The following is a 17,246-nucleotide window of genomic DNA, read 5'->3' as shown; positions in this document are numbered from 1 at the left end:
ACAATTTTAAAAGGGGGTGGAGAAACAGAGACAACTGGGGGTGTACGTACTGCTCTGTGATGGAATACTCTCCACTTGCTTGGATGAGTGCAGCTCCAACAACACTCAAGAAGCTCGACACCATCCAGGACAAAGCAGCCCTCTTGATTGGCACCCTATCCACCACCCTAAACATTCACTCCCTTCTCCACCGGCGCAATGTGGCTGCAGTGTGTACCATCCACAGGATACACTGCAGAAACTCGCCAAAGTTTCTTCGACAGCACCTCCCAAACCCGCGACCTCTACCACCTAGAAGGACAAGAGCAGCACGCACATGGGAACTACACCACCTGCATGTTCCCCTCCAAGTCACACACCATCCCGACTTGGAAATATATCGCCGTTCCTTCATCGTCGCTGGGTCAAAATCCTGGAACTCCCTTCCTAACAGCACTGTGGGAGAACAGTCACCACACAGACTGCAGCGGTTCAAGGCGGCAGCTCACCACCACCTTCTCGAGGGCAATTAGGGATGGGCAATAAATGCCGGCCTCGCCAGCAACGCCCACATACCATGAATGAATAAAAAAAATCTTTGAAGGTGGCAGGACAAGTTGAGAAGGCTATTAAAAAAGCATATAACATCCTTGGCTTTATAAACAGAGACATAGAGTACAAAAGCAAGGAAGTTATGCTAAACCTTTATAAATCACTGGTTGGGCCCCAGCTGGAGTTTGTGTCCAATTCTGGGCACCACATTTTAGGATGTCAAAGCCTTGAAAAGAGTGCAGAGGAAATTTACTAGAATGGTACCAGGGATGAGGGACTTCAGTTATGTAGCAAGACTACAGAAGCTGGGATTGTTATCCTCAGAGCAGAAAAGGTTAAGGGGAAATTTAATAGAGATGTTGAAAATCATGAAGGGTTTGGATAGAGTAAATAAGGAGAAACGATTTCTAGTGGCAGAAGGGTCAGTAACCAGAGGACACAGATTTAAGGTAATTGGCAAAAGAACCAAAGAAGAGATGAGGAGAATTTTTTTTTACACAGCGAGTTGTCATGATCTGGAATGGCATTGCCTGAAAGGGTGGTGGAAGCAGATTCAATAATAACTTTCAAATTGGATAAACACTTGAAGGGAAAAAATTTGCAGGGTGATGGGGAAAGGGCAGGGGAATGGGACTAATTGGATAGCTCTTTCAAAGAGCTGGTACAGGCACGATAGGCTGAATGGCCTCCTTCTGTGCTGTATCATTCTATGATTCTATGAAATAGCTTAGTAAACTGCAGTACAAAAAATGCAACCAACATCTTGATAAACTGCAAGTGCATCATCTGAACCCTAAGTTAGATTGCAGTTCTGATGAAAAGTCATCAACCTGAAACATTAACTGTATCTCTCTTCACATATGCTGTCTGACCTGAGTATTTTCCATAATTTTCTGTTTTTATTTCAGATTTCCAGCATCCGCAGTATTTTGCTTTTGCCTAAGTTTAGATTATTGGTTTAAATTCAATGAGGCAAGTCAATTATTGCGTATAACAGTACATGGACTTCCTTTTATTTTCCTCAAGAATATACCCTCTTCCTCTCATAAAGATGTTGACTACTTCCTGGAATACAATTTCATGGGCACCTTTCTCCATCTGGTACCTCGCCACAGTGCCCATTACTCAAATGTTGATAGCAAGTTTCGGCAGGCTGTTCGACTGTGGTGAGCATCAAAGTTGAGCCTGATCTGCCCTCAACCAATGTCCAGACTGGTGTATTTCAGTAGCAGTTGCTTGATAGTGATTAAAAGTAGGAATCCTGGGCAATTTTGTCCTCCCTAACCCAAGGTCACTGAGGCCAATCCTAATGTTCCTACTGCTGCCTGAGCTGAGATAAGGTCACTCAGTACAAATCAGGTTCTGAATTTGGGAACTTCTTGGTCTGTATGGCTCAGTTGCTCAAAGGATAAACTTACGGAGCCATCCAGTGAGCCCCGAAAGCAATTTCTTTACATTGATATTTAAAAATTATAGTGTTTAATTGAAGATATGAAATCTAGAACCTGAAGATATGTGCATAGTACCTGAAGAAATATGTCAAGGTCATTGGATTCAAAGGTATATTGAATCTGTGACGTAGGGCCTGCAGTTTTGCCATTTTAAATGGTGAATTCATTAGAAAAACACAGTTTTGAACAGAATATATGCAAAACTGACATTTCCAATAATTTTCCATTCACCAGTACCTACTGATACTTCGCATCCCCTTACCAAATTTGATGATCAGGCCTTGTGTCATGAATCAAATATACATTTTACATAATAGACTTGATAACATCCTTTGTCTCAGATCAATAGTTTCATTTTCAAACAGCATTGGGAATCTTTCTCTTAAATAGGAAGCACCAATGGACCCCCCAAAAATCCATAAACATTCACACTCAATAATGGATATTCAAATAAACAATAATGAAGCCTCCAAATTAATAATGAGGCATTAATGTAATCGTGTGGTATCAGATAACATTGATAAACCAGTTGTGAGCTTTACTCTGCAGTATTTGCTGTCATCTGAACCCCTCCATTGGATTATTGTCTTGTAATTCATTTAGAGGCATCCATTACAGGCTGTGGTACACTGATGTGTTGCAATAGAATTAAATAAAACCGGAGCAATCCTTTCCCATTTACAGTATATAAACTCTGCCATTTTATTAACCACTGTTTCATATTAGTGTCTCATTTCATTGCCTTGTAAGTGTGGGTAATACTAACAGGTTGCAGACGGAACTATAGGCCATCCGCAAATGGACAGCTTGTTTTCCTCTTCTCCCGTCTCTGTGTGACTTATTACTTCTAGTATTTATTTTATCCTTCTTGTTCTGCTTTCCATCACACGGCCACAGACATTCTTCCAATGCACAGAAATGTAAAAAAAAAAGTCCACCACCAACAATCAAGATTAAATATATAAATAAAATGCATACATAGACAAGGAGTGGTTGAGGCGATTAGCATAGATGCATTTAAAAGGGAAAGCTAGATAAGTACCTGAAGGAGAAAGATTAAATCGGGAGAGAGGCGGCTCGAGTGGAGCATAAACATCGGCACTGACCACTTAGGCCGAATAAAGTGTTTCTGCGCTGTAATTCCTATGTAAACATACTGCCTCTGTTCAACATTTGATAAAGCAAAGGCGTTTGATTGCCGAGTAAATGCATCGCCGACATTGTGACGGCCATCATTCTCGCCCATTAAAGAGGGCAGGCGAGCGGCGTCGCGCACAACCTTCACCTGTGCGACCCACCACCACACCAGGGTCCCGCGGCGCAAACTGAGCGCGAGCTCCCGTCCCTGCTACCCTCGTTCTATTTTTAAACCGTTCTCGCTCGCGCGAAGAGGCAGGGCACCATCTCGCGCGCGCAAACCAACCAACAGTCTCACACACCACACACGCACACGGAGCAGCGGCGGGACCGCGCGTCACAACGAACGCGCTCCGGAGCAGCCGTTGTGACGTCGGCTTACCTCTCGCTCGAGCTGCTTCACTGAGCCCAGCCGGACGGAGCGCGTGCGCGTGCGCGTGCTTGCCGTTGGAGAGCGCGCGTGAGCGAGCGAGGCGAGCGAGCAGAGGGGCGTTTAATCAGCCGAGCCCAGTCGCTCGGGTTGGTTGTGACTTTTATTTTGAGGGTGCTTTTTTTTTTAACCTTCCCTCCGCTCTGTTGTTTTTTTTTGTCACTTCGTGCTCCGAGCTGCTGCAGAAAGCAGTGTTGTTTTCTCCCAGTGTGTGTGTGTGTGTGTGTTTTTTTTTGCAACCTGCCGCATAATGTCGACATGATCTGTGGAGCGAACAATGGATATTCTCGGCATTGCGAAAAGAGCAGCGGGTCTCACTTTTTGGGGATAAACGCTGACCGCAGGGAATAAGAGTGCGTTTTTGCAATCATCCAACCAACCCCTAGTGGCATTGATTTCCCCCTTCACAACCATCTTCCCCCCCCTCCCCTTTATTCGAGATAAGCTTTCTATTTTATCTGGAGAACGAACGCAATTGTTGGTTGTGTTTAGGAAATTGTGTTTGAAGGTTTCTCCCAATCTCTCACTCTCTTTTTGAAGAGACTGTGAAGGTATTTTATCCTTTTCGTTTGTGGAGACCAGCTGGTTTTTGTAACGTTATTAGGAAAATGGAGGCTGTTATAGAGAAGGAATGCAGTGCGCTTGGTGGATTGTTTCAGACCATCATCGGCGACATGAAGGTTGGTGACCCTTTAAAAAAAAATCATTATCCTAATCATTGCATAGAATAAATTAAGCAGAAAGTAAATTTATTGTAGAAACCTGTTTCTTTCCGTCGAAGGGGAATGAATATACGCCGTGGCACTGGCCAGAACGTACTGAAAGTTAATTGTAGATCACTGGGCTGTTGTGATGGAGACAGCGACTTGTCCTTTCCTTTACAGGTATCTTAGGAAATAAATAAATGGATTAAATAATAACTGAATTGAACAGATATCTCTCTGAATTCGCTGATGTTCTAGTTGCAAGTGCTTTTCAACATTAACCGTTTTGAAGACTATAATATTAACCAGTTTTGGAACTGCACCTGTCAGTTTCTAATATATACACGCGATTAGTTTTTTTGCTACAGTTGGATTTTTGCACATTGCATGCATACATATAGGCGGTTCGCGAAACGCTTATTTTTCTTATAATGTAGGGACAACTATGTTCTAATCCATGCTGGGAGCCGTTCGATTTACAACGAGCAAGCATACAAGTTACAATCCTGCAAATGAATCCCACTTAAAGTGAGAGTCTGAGGACTGTGAAATTGTCTCTGCCGAATTAACGTATAGTAATTTTTATTTTATGTTCAATATTCAGCAGTTTAGTACTTCGACGTCAATAGAGTCGGCATTTTACAGCAATGAACAGTAGCTTTTGCACCTTCAGTTAATCTCTTGTAGCTCCTAACTAAAAGCTTGTTTCAGCTTCAAATGGCTTTATGCAATTTTATTGTCGAAATGATTTTAAGTAGGCATTGGATCTTCATAGTACTGTATCTTTTGTTGAAATCTGCTGATCATATGTATGTATTTTTCTAAAATATAGTTCAACAGCTTTCTTTTCTATAACAAAAGCAAAATACTGTGGATGCTGGAAATCTGAAATAAAAACAGAAAATGCTGGAGAAGCTCAGCATGTCTATAACAAAAGCAAAATACTGCGGATGCTGGAAATTTGAAATAAAAACAGAAAATGCTGGAGAAGCTCAGCAAGGCTATAACAAAAGCAAAATACTGCGGATGCTGGAAATCTGAAATAAAAACAGAAAATGCTGGAGAAGCTCAGCAAGTCAGGTCCTGAAACATTAACTGTGTTTCTTTCTCCACAGATGCTGCCAGACTTGCTGAGTTTCTCCAGCATTTTCTGTTCTTATTTCTTTTCTATAACGTTCCCCTCAGCAGGAAATCTGGCATCTTATGCACAATTTAAGTTGTTTTAATTTTTAATCTTTTGCCACTTTTTCATTGAATATGTATACTTTTAGAATTTTCCCTTTGACATTGATTATGCTGGTGTCCATCTGAAAGGATGATGTAGTGAGTTCCCCTCAAACTGTGCCATTAGTCACTGAGTTTATACAGATTTTATTGTGACAAGTTCATCTGGAATCTTTTCCTGAAGGGAGGTCATTTTTGGTGTGAAATCTTGAATAGTGTAACTTCTTTTGCTGGCTTTTCAAGTGATTGTATTAAGACACCAATCTGGTGCAAGATAATAAGTTTCGCCCTTATGAAAAATGTGTAAAATTAGATAATTTCATTTCTTATTTTGTAATTTTTTTTATTGTTGCTATTTTTCTCCCCATCTGAAGATGTTGACTCCTGTTAGGTTACATAGGTGCTGGTTGCTCACCGATATATTGCCATTCTTTGAACCTAGATCATACGTGTTTGTTATTTAGCCAATGGAGGTATCTCAGCCAACCATTCTGTGCAAATACCTTCACCTCCACCAAGGGTCTTTGTCTAACAATCAACTGGGTGGGGGGGAAAGAGAGAAGGAGGAGGGATGGGGAGGATGGTGGCTGATTTTACCATTCCTAACCTAGGGATGCAGAGGCCAAATGTACCACCCCTACTTCCACCCTGGCTGAGATCAGCTAACTTAGCACAGAATGGGAAATGAATCTAGAGCCATGCTTGTATGGCACAGCTACATGGTGCCTTTAGCATTTGAGCCATTGGAAGAACTAGTATCCATTCTTTTTAATGTAAAGCAAATTCCCAAGAACTGTCTTTGTTAAAAATGTAAGTTTCTTTTTGCTAATTTTCCATCTGCCTCCTCACTTGAAGGTGTTTACTCCTGCTGGGGTACAGACCCACAGTGTTAGATGCCCTTTGGCACTCACCCAACTGTCCATCGTTCATGCATCAGCCTAGATATTAAATGCCAACCGGCTATTTCACCAAGTGAGGCATTGCAACTGACCCAAATCCTGTCCTCATCTGACATCCACGCACATGCACTTTACAGGAGCAGTCACTGGATAGCAGTCAGAAGTGGGGACCTTGATGGATTTCACTCTCTTGCTCAAGGTTCTTGAGGCTATGGTAGCACCTATACTATCACCCCGACTGAAATAATTTAACTTTGTTCAGTCTGAAAATTGAATTTGGAGTCATCTGATTACTATTCTGTCAATTTTAATTCAGTACAATTTGAATTGACATGGGTGCCATTTTGTGAAGTCTGTCTTGGTTGGCAAGGTGCTACTTTTGGTTCACTTATGAAACACTGAAGACAAAAAGTTGGAAAGGTCTAAGGGACCAAATCTATTTGAACTGCCACTACACTTTCTCATGGGCAGAACTGAAATGGCACCAGTAGATGTGGTGTGGTTGCAGATTGTCAAGGAGAATCAACATGCAATTCCATGAAGTGGCACAGTGCACATTTATGCCCACAGATTTAGTTCCATATCCCAGCAGTGCTGCCACATATATGCTGCCCCTCAAATCGGAATGGAGGAATTTTAATCAGTCCCTTGCCTATGCTTAACGGACTTTCTAGCAGTTAGTTCAGAGTGATACAGGTGGAATCCTGCAGCAGGTGGCTGCAGTTGGCGTCCTGGGTTGGATTGAGAAACTAGAGGATGGGATGATTCTCCTGCCAGTGAAGCTGTAGTACTCCTTCCGAAATATTTAATTTGAAATTAATACATAAGAACGTTGAATTACATAAACAGATCTTTCCATGAAGCTCCAAGTTTTTTTCTGCTATTGGTCTCCAGATTGCGTACCAACATAGAGGACAGGCTAGTTGCTTTCAAACTTCCTCTAATATCACTCTTGGATCGCCGGATAGGGGGTATGAGTCATCTGAGATATTAGTGCAGTGCAGATAAATTTTTCCCCCCCCCCCCCCCCACCACCACTAACCAAGATCAGAAGCTTATATGTATTGCAGATCATGTATTATATGTATTTGCATCCTAATCCTCATGGGTGCCAACTTTGGAGTGCCAACAGTCTCTGCTGCCCTGTACAAAGTTGGTTTACTTAGATTTAGGATGCAGTTATACTGCCATTTTTGCTTGGATGCAAAGTGGTTGCGAATGCACGTCAGCACAAAAATAGCTGTGACTCAGGAGACTAAAGAGGGCAATAAAGCTGAGAGTAAGGCTGCCTCCAGGAGCATATCTCCCGCTGGTTTGAGTTTGCAGAGTGTGCTGTATCACTCAAGCCTTAATCTGCATTAGCTGCTGATTAAAATTGAAGTACATCTGTGCATGGGTGGTCTGGTGACATAGTACATTATTCTCTGCAGTTACTGAGTGGCAGGTGGAATCACATATGTGAGATCCTGAACTTATCAGGAGGTGCTGAGTGGAAATTGGGTGACTGCGCAGCAGGGAGGTGAAATCAGAAGGCAAGAAGACCACCACTTGTGTACTTTCTAGTGACTAGCTAGGGAGGCTTCAGAACCAGCTGTCTGCTCTCCTGTGCAGCAGGCATCTCTCGGATACTTAGAAGAGAAAATCTCAAGTGCAAGGAATAGTCTGTTTTGGATTTGGTTTAATTTTGAAGCCTGACCTTTCATTTGTGTTGTGAAGTGAAACTGACTTTTAAATTTAAGTATGGATACAAAGCCAACCCAGATTAAAGGCACTGCAGTTTTGTGTCGTGCTGTATTTGTTGTAAGTTGACTGTGAAGGACACTCATTCTCTGACCTGTAAACAAGGAGACCAATGACCTCTAAAGTTGACCTGAATCTAATTGGATTCAATTTGTAAAAGAAACTTTTGAGTTGATTGCCGTTCTTATGAGCCAAACCAATCTCACTTCAGAATTATAGAAAAAGTTCTAATAATACAAAAATAGGGCTCTAGCTACAAACTATGCTTTGCTTTTGATTTGTGGCTTATATTTTCATTACCTTTCATGGACTTTTTTCTTATTCAGTGAATAACACTTTTTAAATCTGCAGCTTTCTGCACAGCCAATGTTTCTATATGCTGCTGTGGGTAAATCAATTTAAGAATTAATCAGCTACAGTCAGATGTGAAATGTATTGATTTAAAAAAAAAAGTAGTTTGTAATGTTGAAACATTAACATTTTGTTAACTATAGCAACCAACTGACTCATTCTTAAATCGATGGCACAATTTTTGAAGGCAGTATTTTTTGATGCTTACAGAAGTCTGACGTGAGGAAGTCATGAAGGTTTAAAGGAGTTTGCAGAATTATATCGACTTAAGATGCCTTTTGCTGGTTCTACAGCTGCAACTTTGAGAAGTATTCATGTATGCGTCTTCAACATTTGTTTTGAAGTTCTAAATCATATTGTTTTGGGAGAACTTCCCCCCCCATCTTAAGCCCAGTGGATGCGATAGTTAATATTCTTTAATGCAGTGGAGTACTGTTTTACGTGGCCCCTATACTTTGATTTCTGCCATTTTATTTCAACTGCAATCAACGTAAAAAGCTTCACTTAGAAATGTATTCCAATCTAATCCAGATCAACTTGTTTGACGTTGCTTCTCTTTTGTACATGTTACTAAAGCAAGAGTAAAGCAGCATGCATATTTTCTCTGTTGTGGGACTGAATTTGCTGCAGAAGTTGTTGAAAATAACTAGCGAAATAGAGGCAGAGACAAAATAGCTTCTGTCAGGCTTGTGGGAATTCTAGGTGCAAGCCTGAATTCAATACGTCTGACCAACATGCTGTGTCACCACTCCTAAGTCGCGTGTTTTAAATCCAACCTTGATTGTTACTTGAACACCCTGTGGCTTTTTTGGATGTGTTATGCCATTTCAGGGTGAGACTGTTAGACTGAGCACAGTGGGTTGATGAAAACTGCTTCATCTGGAGATGAAAAATTGCCAGGACCAATCTGGTTGCTTTGAAGGGTTTCTAATTGACAGATCTGTGACCCATATACTGCTTTGATCCACTCTAATGGTGGGGAGATCCTGGGGAGAATAAAGCTCTAGAAAAGAGCTGCAAATCTAAATAACCAAAACTGTATTTGTCTTTGGTGTGATAACCTATTTTTGTTAGATCATTCAACTTTCAGCAGTATCCAGAGTTGTCGTTAGGATTTCAGTGAAGTGTTATGGGCATGTGGAGTTTTTGGGCTATGTCCACTGTGAAAACACTGAGCAATGCAATTATAGAATATCCCCTATGAGACTTGATTATGACTGGAGAGGGAAATTTCAGCTAGTTGTTGCATGTCTCTCACTGTTGGTAGTGGTTAGAACAATGTGAAGTGATTAATCAAGAGTATATCACAATTAACTTCTCACAACATAGAACATATTGGTTTAAGTGTGATTTGTTTTTCCCATAGAATATTGATGCGCTTAATAAATCTAGTTGACAATGTTGGTATTGCAAATTTGTGATTGGAGAGATAAGTTCAATAATTCTTTGCAAGAGAGAACTCTGAAGTAAAAGTATAAAGGAGTGATACCCATAAATACTTCTAGTATCCAGTGAGGTGCTAGAGAGTTGTAGGATGCAGGAATGTGTCAGGGATTTCCTGATGCAGTCGGTTCTTAATCTTAGGTGTGGTATCAAGACTTGTTGAACAGTGGCCAGATGGCTGCTTCTCTCTGCTATTGATGGGGAAAGAAAACAAATGGATGAATTACCACTGGAATGGTCTCATAGGAACAGGAGTAGGCCATTCAGCCCCTCGAGCCTGTTCTCCCATTCAGTTAGATCATGACTGATCTGTACCTGAACTCCATTCAACTGCCGTTGCTCCATATACCTTGATATCTTTACCTAACAAAAATCTGTCGATTGGGTAAGATCAAATTCCTGTTACATTATAGTCCCAACCGGTTAGCTATTTCAAAGGAGAGCAAAGGTTTGTTGCCAGCATCTTTGTTGCTGTGGTAACGGAGGTGCTAGAATACCAGTATGAGTTTTATGCTGCCTAAGTGCTTTTATATGGAGAAAAATAGTGGTATAAAGTCTAGGGCTGAGTGTTTGCCTGCCATTTTTAATACCGGTAAGGTTTACACTGCTATCTTTTTGCACCCTTGTGCTTGAAAATTAGTAACGGATGAGCACTTGAGTTCTGCTTAAATCTGGTATTAAGAATCAAGTGTAATTGTGAGCCTGCACACCCACACCAATGTAGCATCCCATAAAGAAATCCTACACATTCATTCCACTGTGCAGTGGGTTTACTAACGCTCAAGATTAAAGCATGCAATGACGACTAACATGATTAAGGAAAGTCAGTAAACTGTAGTCTAGCAGAAATACTATACAGCGTCAACAATAAATGCTGATCAGTTGCTACCCGATCTGCACATTACAAAAGTGGGCATGTTTTATGGTGTTTTGTGCTGCTTATGAGGATACCTGATATCTGCCGTCCACCTACTGACAGCTTAAATGACTGTACTTGTTGGACGTCTACTGACTAATTAGTGACTATAGTCTATCCTTCTTAATTCACATTTGCTTAATTCAAATTATCTGATCATTTACATTTTTAGTACTAAATTTCTACTTTCTGTTTACATTGCTTAGTTCAAATTTTTGGATAATTTGAATTTTTTTTGGAGGGGAAACAACTTTGAATTGTCAGGAATAGATTGTATATCCTCTTTAGAGGTGGGAATCAAAGGAGCTTAGTGGGGTTTCTTTGGAAATGAGTTGGCTCCAAGAAGGCACGTCCAACAATGAAAGATAAGAACCACGTGAACCTTTTGTGACAGATTTGGTAATCTGATAATCGAGCCAGGCTTCAGTACTCCAGGACAGCTAAACCTGAGTAGACCTGTGACTGGGGGCTGGGATACTTCCTACTCAGCTCCAGGTAACCTTGCAAACAAGTGTCCAATATACCCAGCTGTAGAACTAGTTGGGAATTTGCTAGTGCTCTCTGTTGGTAAACCTTGGTTAATCTTTGTCGCACACCTTGCTTAACCATGGTTCTTGCCAACCTGCACCTAAGCGCTCTTGACTTGGGTAATGGAAGTGTGTTCCTACAGGGAGAGAATGCTTACTATCTTTGTGGATTTCTCAGTAGCTTGCTTTGAAGACTCTTGAGCATGGTGTTGGGTTTGTGTGTGTGTATCAAACATCTGTCTGATTTTTAAAACAAAAGCCAGCATATAGGCAGAATGCATTGCAAATGTATTTCTCAAGGAACAGGAGAAGGCTATTCAGCCCCTCGAGCTTGTTCCACCATTCGATTAAATCATGGCTGAACTGTATCTCACCTCCATTTACTGGCCTTGGTTTCACATCCCTTGATACCCTTCCCTAACACAAATCTCAGTTTTGAAATTTCCAATTGACTTACCGTCAAAAGCTTTTTTGAGAGAGAGAATTCCAGATTTCCACTACCCTTAGTGTGAAGAAGTGCTTCCTGAAATCACCCCTGAACGGCCTAGCTCAAATGTGAAGATTATGCCCCCTTGGTCTGGATTTCCCCACCAGAGGAAATAGTTTTATCTATCTACCCTATCAAATCCTTTAATACAAACATACAAAATTGATGGGCACGAAAGGACCAGCTGGCCCATCAAGCCTGCCCCACACCATGATGGCCAGAACATCATGGCTAAACACTTCCTGTCTCCCCTTGCAGGCATGTAATTTCCTGGGAGAATGAAAAAGACCAGAAAAAACCCAGGGCCAATAAGGGAAAAAATAGTGTGGAAAATTCCTCTCTGACCCTCACAGGTGATTAAAACCAGTCGCTAACAGCTTAACACCTCAATTAGATCTTGCCCTAATCCTCCATACTCCAGGGAATACAAGCCTAGTCTCATAATTTAATTCTTTTAGCCCTGTTATCATTCTGGTGAATTTGTGTCGCACCCCTCGAAGATGATAATATCCTTCCTGAGGTGCAGTGCTCAGAACTCAATGCAGATGGAGTCTAACCTGAGCCTTATACAACTGTGGCATAACTTGCACCCCTTTGTATTCCAGCCCCCTTGAGATAAAGGCTAACATTCCTTTTAAATTATTTTTTGCATCTGTCCATGAGCTTGTAGTGATTTCTGTACATGGACCCCTAAATCTCTCTGCTGCTCCACAGTTCCTAGCTTCTTACCAAAACATTGAGGAATTGATTTTTTTAAAAATGAAAGTGGAACTGCTCATGTGAACACACTATGTATGACGCAGGATGATGTCTAACAGATTAGTGTAATTGGTCAATCTGTTGATGCATTTGCTGCCAGGACCCAGTGCTAATTCAGGATCATAGGTATAATAGGGACATTGTATTAAAATGATTGCCATGCTAGTATTAAAGTGGGTCTGTTAATCACTTAGCAACAATACCAGCCATCTCTAAATCCTGAATAAACAAGATTCTGTGTGTGCAATAAGAAATATAGTTTTGATTAAGAACCAGTGATTTTTTTGTTGTTGAGACAATCTGCAGTTTATACTTTTGTAGTGATTCACCTGTGTTTCTATTTTAAAAACAAATGCTTTCTTTCTCTTCACGCACCCCACCGCCTCCAAGGCCCTACCAGAAAAGTGGGAGAAAATTGTATTTTTCTTGTGCTCTTTAGAGGATAAATCTTTGTTAACAAAGAACACACATTTACTCTGGGTATCAAGTGTATTGAATACTCCCAGGTCAGGAATAGTACAGGCCAGATGCAGAGGAAATCTCTACTTTGTGAAAACGAAGTGCTGTAACCCCAATCTTATGTTCCAGTTAGCAATGTATTGCAATAAATCAGGTGGTGCACAAGCTTTTGGAGGGAAAGCAATATGGCTGACATAAATGATCAGGGCTGTTATTTTCTTGTGACCACATGCAGGTCTACCTCTTATTGGCTAACAGTGTAATGTTCTGCCTTGTACGCCTTGCACTTTTTTGACACCTGCTTAATTTCTAGCCCATGGTAATTTGACAACACAAAAACACCTCTGGGTGGAAAATGCAGTAAAATCACTGGCAGAAGTGAAATCTCATTGGCTTACATGTGATGTAAAAATTTGTAAGTCCTATAAGGTGCTGTGTTTTATAGCATTTTGTTTTTCTTTCATAGGGGAGTTACCCAATTTGGGAAGATTTTATTAACAAAGCGGGTAAGCTACAGTCTCAACTCCGGTAAGTCAACATATTTTTTAAAACACTTCTTGCTTCTGTACTAGTATTTGGAGACCAGTAGCTTAAAGGTGATCTTCTGCTTTGAATTAAAAGGCGCTTGAGGAAGGGGATATAGGGAAACTTATACCATAAAATGTAAAAAGAAAATCTAGTCGTAATCATGGTGTTACCAGGATATCCTCTAAGGGCTTCATGTTGCTGTCAGAATGACAGGATATCAGGTTTACCAGCAAAGGTCAGGAAACCTTTGAACTTGAACTTGTAGCAAAGGATTGTGTTGGGATTTGGGAGTGGTCTGGCTCAAATTTGCAGCATGTGGATGATGATCAGAAAGGTTAAAGGGGCAAATTGCAACCATGAAGACATATGGTTTTGTCCTTAAAATTGCAATGTGCCAAGGCAAATTGATTAGAATCATAATTGCGACAAGTCCCTAATGGCATAAAAAGCACTTTTGAAGGTAGTTGGGTATTATAGTAGTTTTAATGAAGGAGGAACTGCTCTAAATGTTGCTAATTTCTTTTGAAGTCTTCAATTTATTCTAATGCAATTGAATTAAAGGGACTGAGATTCTATCATTTTATTTTTACTGTTCTTGTTTGAAATTTAACATAAAGTTAAGATTTACATGTGCCAAAATCTGCCAGTTAAATAGTCATTAAGGAGTGATGCAAAACTGAAATAAAACTAGTGCCATTGATTGATTTACTCAGTATTGTTTAATATCAGTTTCTTTTGAAAATCAAAATTAAAACTGAAGACTGTCATGGTTTGGCATTCTTTCCATTCACTTGCGTTACCAATGTTTTGGATCCAGCCTAGATTGTTGGGATCAAAGTCTCTCTGCACTGGCTGCCTGGTCTCTAAATAAAATGACTTTGGACACTGGTTTCAATTTGTACCGAGCATAAACCTACTCACAATTCACACTAAATTGCCAAAATCACTCTGCAGCCACAATAGTGGATGGGAAATGCGTGGGAAATAGAAACATTCGTACCTACCTGGTAAAGGTCCGTTCACATTGGACAAAGTAGATGTAGGTTTATACTCTGCACCACGGACTGTTTGCTGACACCAGATAACAAAAAGTAGAAAAGGTTAGCCATTCTTCCTCACTTGTTCAATTCCGTACAAATAGGAAATCGCTGTCATCCTGTGATGAGAAAACACTAGGGATAGAATCAGTAAGAACTTTGTGAAATCACCAGGTGGAACTTGTAAAAAAAACAAAAAACTTTTTTTTTCATTTCCTGTATATAATGTTTCCTGAATTTTCTTTTTGTCAGTTCTTTTTTTAATCCCTCCCTTTGATAGCAGTCATATACAGATATGTCTGCACACAGTCCTTATTGATAGTTTTCTTTTTTAAAACAGAATGTGCAGAGTTACAATGAGTACCGAGTCTTTTGTTTTAAGTAAACCATGTGGGCGCTTTCCTCTGGCCTTTGGAGATATGCATGGCTAAAATTTTTAGATTTTTCCAGCAGAACTACAAAGTAAATTATTGAAGGTTTACTTTTTTTCAAGGATATATGTTTCTGGTGACCAAGTAGATCATTTTGAAGGTTTCACAGAGCACCAGTAGAGATTAAAGTTCACCCAAGCATGGCCTCTAAACTGAACCTCGCCACAGTCCCTGCTTCTGCCTTTCAAAATTTGGGTGTGGGGAGGAAAGGAAAGACATTTCAGGCAGGGAAAGCATTGTGCCAGGCTGGAGGAGGGAGGATACAAGAATCTAGGCAGAAAAAGCTGCCTGCCTCTGTTTCTTCCATCTTTGAATTCTGATCACTGCTGGACTGCAGAACTTCACTTGGGAACTACGGCTAGTTGAGTAGACCTAGTTTCATTGGTGTTATGTGGAATGGGGAGAATGCACTGCCCTCCTCTTCAGAGGATTCCCCACTGCTCACTATTTTGAGGTGATTTTCTTGGGAGGATCAAAGTGCTCAACGCAAAGAACCCATGACTCAATATTTGTGTGGATATTTCTGCTTTCCTCCACCACAGCGATCAGGCATACTCCAGTTCCTACTCCTGTTGTAACTTTCCAGTCTTTCTAGGACTACAAAACAATGCACAGAATGCCTAAAGATTATGAGCTCCTTCATAGTGAAATGAAGGTTCAAGATTTAACATTACACCTAGATCACTCTGGCTAAGGGGGTAGGCTAGCATTCCTGTCTGTAGCCATTCTTAGATTACAGTATTTGTTTGCCCTTTCTATAATAACCAGCACCTCTTTGCTGAATGTGGTGCACTTATGGAAGGAATATGCACCCAAGGTGTATGGACTCGATTACACACGTTGAGGCATGTATTGGGCTTGAAATTTGGTCAATTTGCTAATCCTTCAAGCAGCAAATTTGCTTTGCTCATTACCTTATACCATTCTCTACTACTGTATTGAATATGTTAGGGAGGATGCAGGGCCAGCTTTCCAAATGGGCTTCCATCACAAATCTGTTCAGCTTATGAGCCACTTTTACATAGTGTGGCCATAGGTGACAGTACTCCTGCTACCACCAGCATTCCACACTATAAGGGAGGGGAGATCTCGTGTAGGACCTGATTTTTCCCAGAACGGTTGTGGAACACGAGGCTGCTTCCTGTAGACCTTGCAACAGAGACCTGTACCACACTGGTAAATGTAAAAAGGAGAGTGGCACTTAAGTTACGGGTTTTTCGTTGATTGTTGCTTTCTTGCCACAGTATAAAATACCTTTAACCAAGTTTGTGACATCTGAGGTAAGCACAGTTTTTTCAACGAGCTCTTGCTGTTTGATGACATCTATCTCTAAGTTCTTCGTTCTCCCACACATCTTAGTTCTGAGTATTGACCTGGTACTCTCTGGATTCCTCAAATGACACTTGCTGACAGCTGTGGAGTCTTTGTTTGTGAAGGAACTTGCCTGTCCAAATGGGTTTATCTCCCTCTGTAAGTCACAACTGTCAAAGCATTGCACAAGGTTTAAATTCCAAAGGCTTAAAATGCTAAACTGAAGGCACTTTTCATTTGACATCAAGATCACAAGTATACCCCTTAGTGTGCAATACTTTTAACTATTCTAAAGTGTTTGCAGATCTTGTTAATTCAGGCTAGCCATCTAGCTTGCTTAAATGGAAATAACTGAATCAGAAACTCTTCACCATCTTTTGGCAGGGGATTTAGTTGGAGACCACTCTGATGAGGTTTCTGAAGGGTACTTGGCAAGTTAAAGAATCTCACCTGGAATTTGAATCTTACTCTAAGTAGTTGAATGACAGAACAGTTTAATTCTGTTTTCTTGTGCAATTTACACTTAAGACAGCCACTTTGTTTGCACTCATTTCTGTAAATAGTATGGGTGCTTTGTTGGTCGACCTACTTTATCTTTGACATGCAGACAGAAGAGTGAAAACCACATCATTTAAAAAAAACTCCTATCTGAGATGCTATTGTTTCATGAAGTTACAGTATTGAAGCTTAATCTACCACCTCATAAGCCTTCTGCTGAAAAGAAGTACTGCCTTGTTGAACATATGAACAATGACGGACAGGAAAAGACCCACTGGTCCATCCAGCCTGTCCTTCACGACTGCGATGCCTTGTGCGTCACAATACACACATTCCCTACCCCACCTGAAAGCCACATAATCTCTTGGGAGAGTTAAAAAAAC

The 17,246-nt window shown here is 40.7% G+C and overlaps 1 protein-coding gene across 4 annotated transcripts in view; it reads left to right on the top strand.

Moving 5' to 3' along the window:
- Window positions 1-3,580: 3,580 nt before the first annotated feature.
- Window positions 3,581-17,246, top strand: part of LOC137320233 (protein MTSS 1-like) — a 169,992-nt gene continuing 156,326 nt past the window's right edge. For 2 of the 4 annotated variants that reach the window (XM_067981978.1, XM_067981975.1), the window contains exons 1-2: window positions 3,582-4,229; window positions 13,525-13,586. In XM_067981978.1, the coding sequence (XP_067838079.1) occupies window positions 4,158-4,229; window positions 13,525-13,586 (134 nt within the window). In that variant the 5' untranslated portion in view covers window positions 3,582-4,157. Of the gene's footprint in view, window positions 4,230-13,524; window positions 13,587-17,246 lie in introns of all 4 variants that reach the window. The other 2 variants (XM_067981976.1, XM_067981977.1) reach the window with 2 other exon arrangements.

Source organism: Heptranchias perlo, chromosome 3 (assembly GCF_035084215.1).
Source record: "Heptranchias perlo isolate sHepPer1 chromosome 3, sHepPer1.hap1, whole genome shotgun sequence".
Taxonomy (NCBI): domain Eukaryota; kingdom Metazoa; phylum Chordata; class Chondrichthyes; order Hexanchiformes; family Hexanchidae; genus Heptranchias; species Heptranchias perlo.
This window is presented reverse-complemented; position numbering and strand designations above follow the sequence as displayed.